Genomic DNA, 1,724 nt, shown 5'->3' on the forward strand with positions numbered 1-1,724 from the left:
TTCCAAAAAGGGTTTGCTCTGAGCCATGGGGGCGGCATGGAGACAGCAACAGGGTTTCATTTTTGAGAGCTATTCTCAAAACAAAGCACATGCAGGGGGTGCAGACCTCCTGTGTTTCACTTGTGCTAAATTTCCACCCCGATCCGTGAAATTTGGCTTGTGGTCATCCAGCGAGAGAAGGCTGGATAAAGCCTCCAGTGTTTTCTGGAGCTTTTCCGCCAAGAAAAACTACCCTGCACCTATTTTCCTGCTTAATCAGCCCAATTTCTCCTCATTGCTTATTCTTCTCTGCATCTGGCTTTTCTTTCTCCGCTTTGGATCAGGCCGAGGGTTTCCATCAAGTCACCAGAACGCCCGGACTGTTACCCACCGCCACATCGGAAACACAGCCGGGCTGGAAATTCTCCAGGAAATGACCCATTTCCTCGTCAGGACAATACCCCAGCGCAGTGGTCCGGCCACCCTTGGTCATACAAAGCCCTTTCCGGTGCTGGCGGCTCAGCCCTAGAGTGCAAAGCCGCCTGGGGGAGCGATGTTTGTGGTACCAAGAACAACTTTGGGTGTTATTACTAATACCACGATATTCTTATTCTGCTCATGGTGGGACGTTTCCACTCGGCAAAACCGGGGGTTGGAAATCTCGCCTGGCAGCGTAGCGGTGAGGAAGACCATGGTCCGGAAACCCAGCCCTCCCGCCGCCGACAGGGCTTTATATAGCGAGATAATGAGAGAGCAGGAAAGAAACGCCCTGCGGTCCGAGCCGCCGGGGCTTCAAATTGCCACCTTTGGACAGACGTCTTCAATTAAAAGATGAGCTCAGCCAACTGCGGAGCTGGGTATGCCTTGGGGAGGAGAAGGCAGGGAAGAGGTGGCTGGAGATGAGCCGGTCGGGATGGGGCAGGCTGAGCCTGGAGGACACGTGGCACCCACAAAGCCATGTGACAGATGTCACATCCTGGGAACATGAGTCCCTGGAGGACACAGAGGAGTGAGGTGACATCGCACACCTGGAGGCAGCGCTGCAGGGACACCATGTCCTGGGGACATGGCTCCCTGGAGGACTCATGGCTGTGGCACCCACAGTGCTGTCACACAGCTGCAGAGGTGCTGCAGGGACACCCTGTCCTGTGGACACATTGACCCAGCACTCATGGTGCTGTCACAAGGCTGCAGCAGTGCTGCAGGGACTCGCCATCGTGGGGATGTGGCTTTCTAGAGGACACATGGCCATGGCACCCATGATGCCACCATGCACCAATGGTCAGCGCCATGGGGATGCCCTGGTTTTGGGACATGGTTTCTCAAAGGACATGCAGTACCCGTGGGGCCACCACACTAGCAGACACATCACTTCAGGGCAGTGGGGACATGTCTCCCTGGAGGACACATGGCCACAGCACCCATAATAGCACCAGGCACCCCTGGGCAGTGCCATGGGGATGCCCCATCCTGGAGACAAGGCCCCACCTTCTGCAGCCTCCCCAGGCACCTCGCATGGGTCCATGGTGGCAGGGTGGCGGGGAAGAACCCCATGTTTCTCTCTCCTCACAGTCGACATTCGGGAAATCAAGGAGATCCGCCTGGGGAAGAACTCACGGGACTTCGAGCGCTACCCCGAGGATGCTCGCAAGCTCGACTTCTCCATGTGCTTCATCATCCTCTACGGGATGGACTTCAGGCTGCGGACGCTCAGTGTGGCTGGTGTGTAGGCTCCCTGCCAACTC

At 56.7% G+C, this 1,724-nt stretch overlaps 1 protein-coding gene across 1 annotated transcript in view; it reads left to right on the forward strand.

Moving 5' to 3' along the window:
• Positions 1–1,551: 1,551 nt before the first annotated feature.
• LOC104494933 (1-phosphatidylinositol 4,5-bisphosphate phosphodiesterase gamma-1-like) overlaps positions 1,552–1,724 on the forward strand; it is a gene marked incomplete at its 5' end in the record, with an annotated part of 10,984 nt that continues 10,811 nt past the window's right edge. Inside the window, one exon of the mRNA XM_010137836.1 lies at positions 1,552–1,701. Within this exon, the coding sequence (XP_010136138.1) occupies positions 1,552–1,701 (150 nt within the window). The remainder of the gene's footprint in view (positions 1,702–1,724) is intronic.

Source organism: Buceros rhinoceros, unplaced genomic scaffold, assembly GCF_000710305.1.
Source record: "Buceros rhinoceros silvestris isolate BGI_N320 unplaced genomic scaffold, ASM71030v1 scaffold44706, whole genome shotgun sequence".
Classification (NCBI taxonomy): domain Eukaryota; kingdom Metazoa; phylum Chordata; class Aves; order Bucerotiformes; family Bucerotidae; genus Buceros; species Buceros rhinoceros.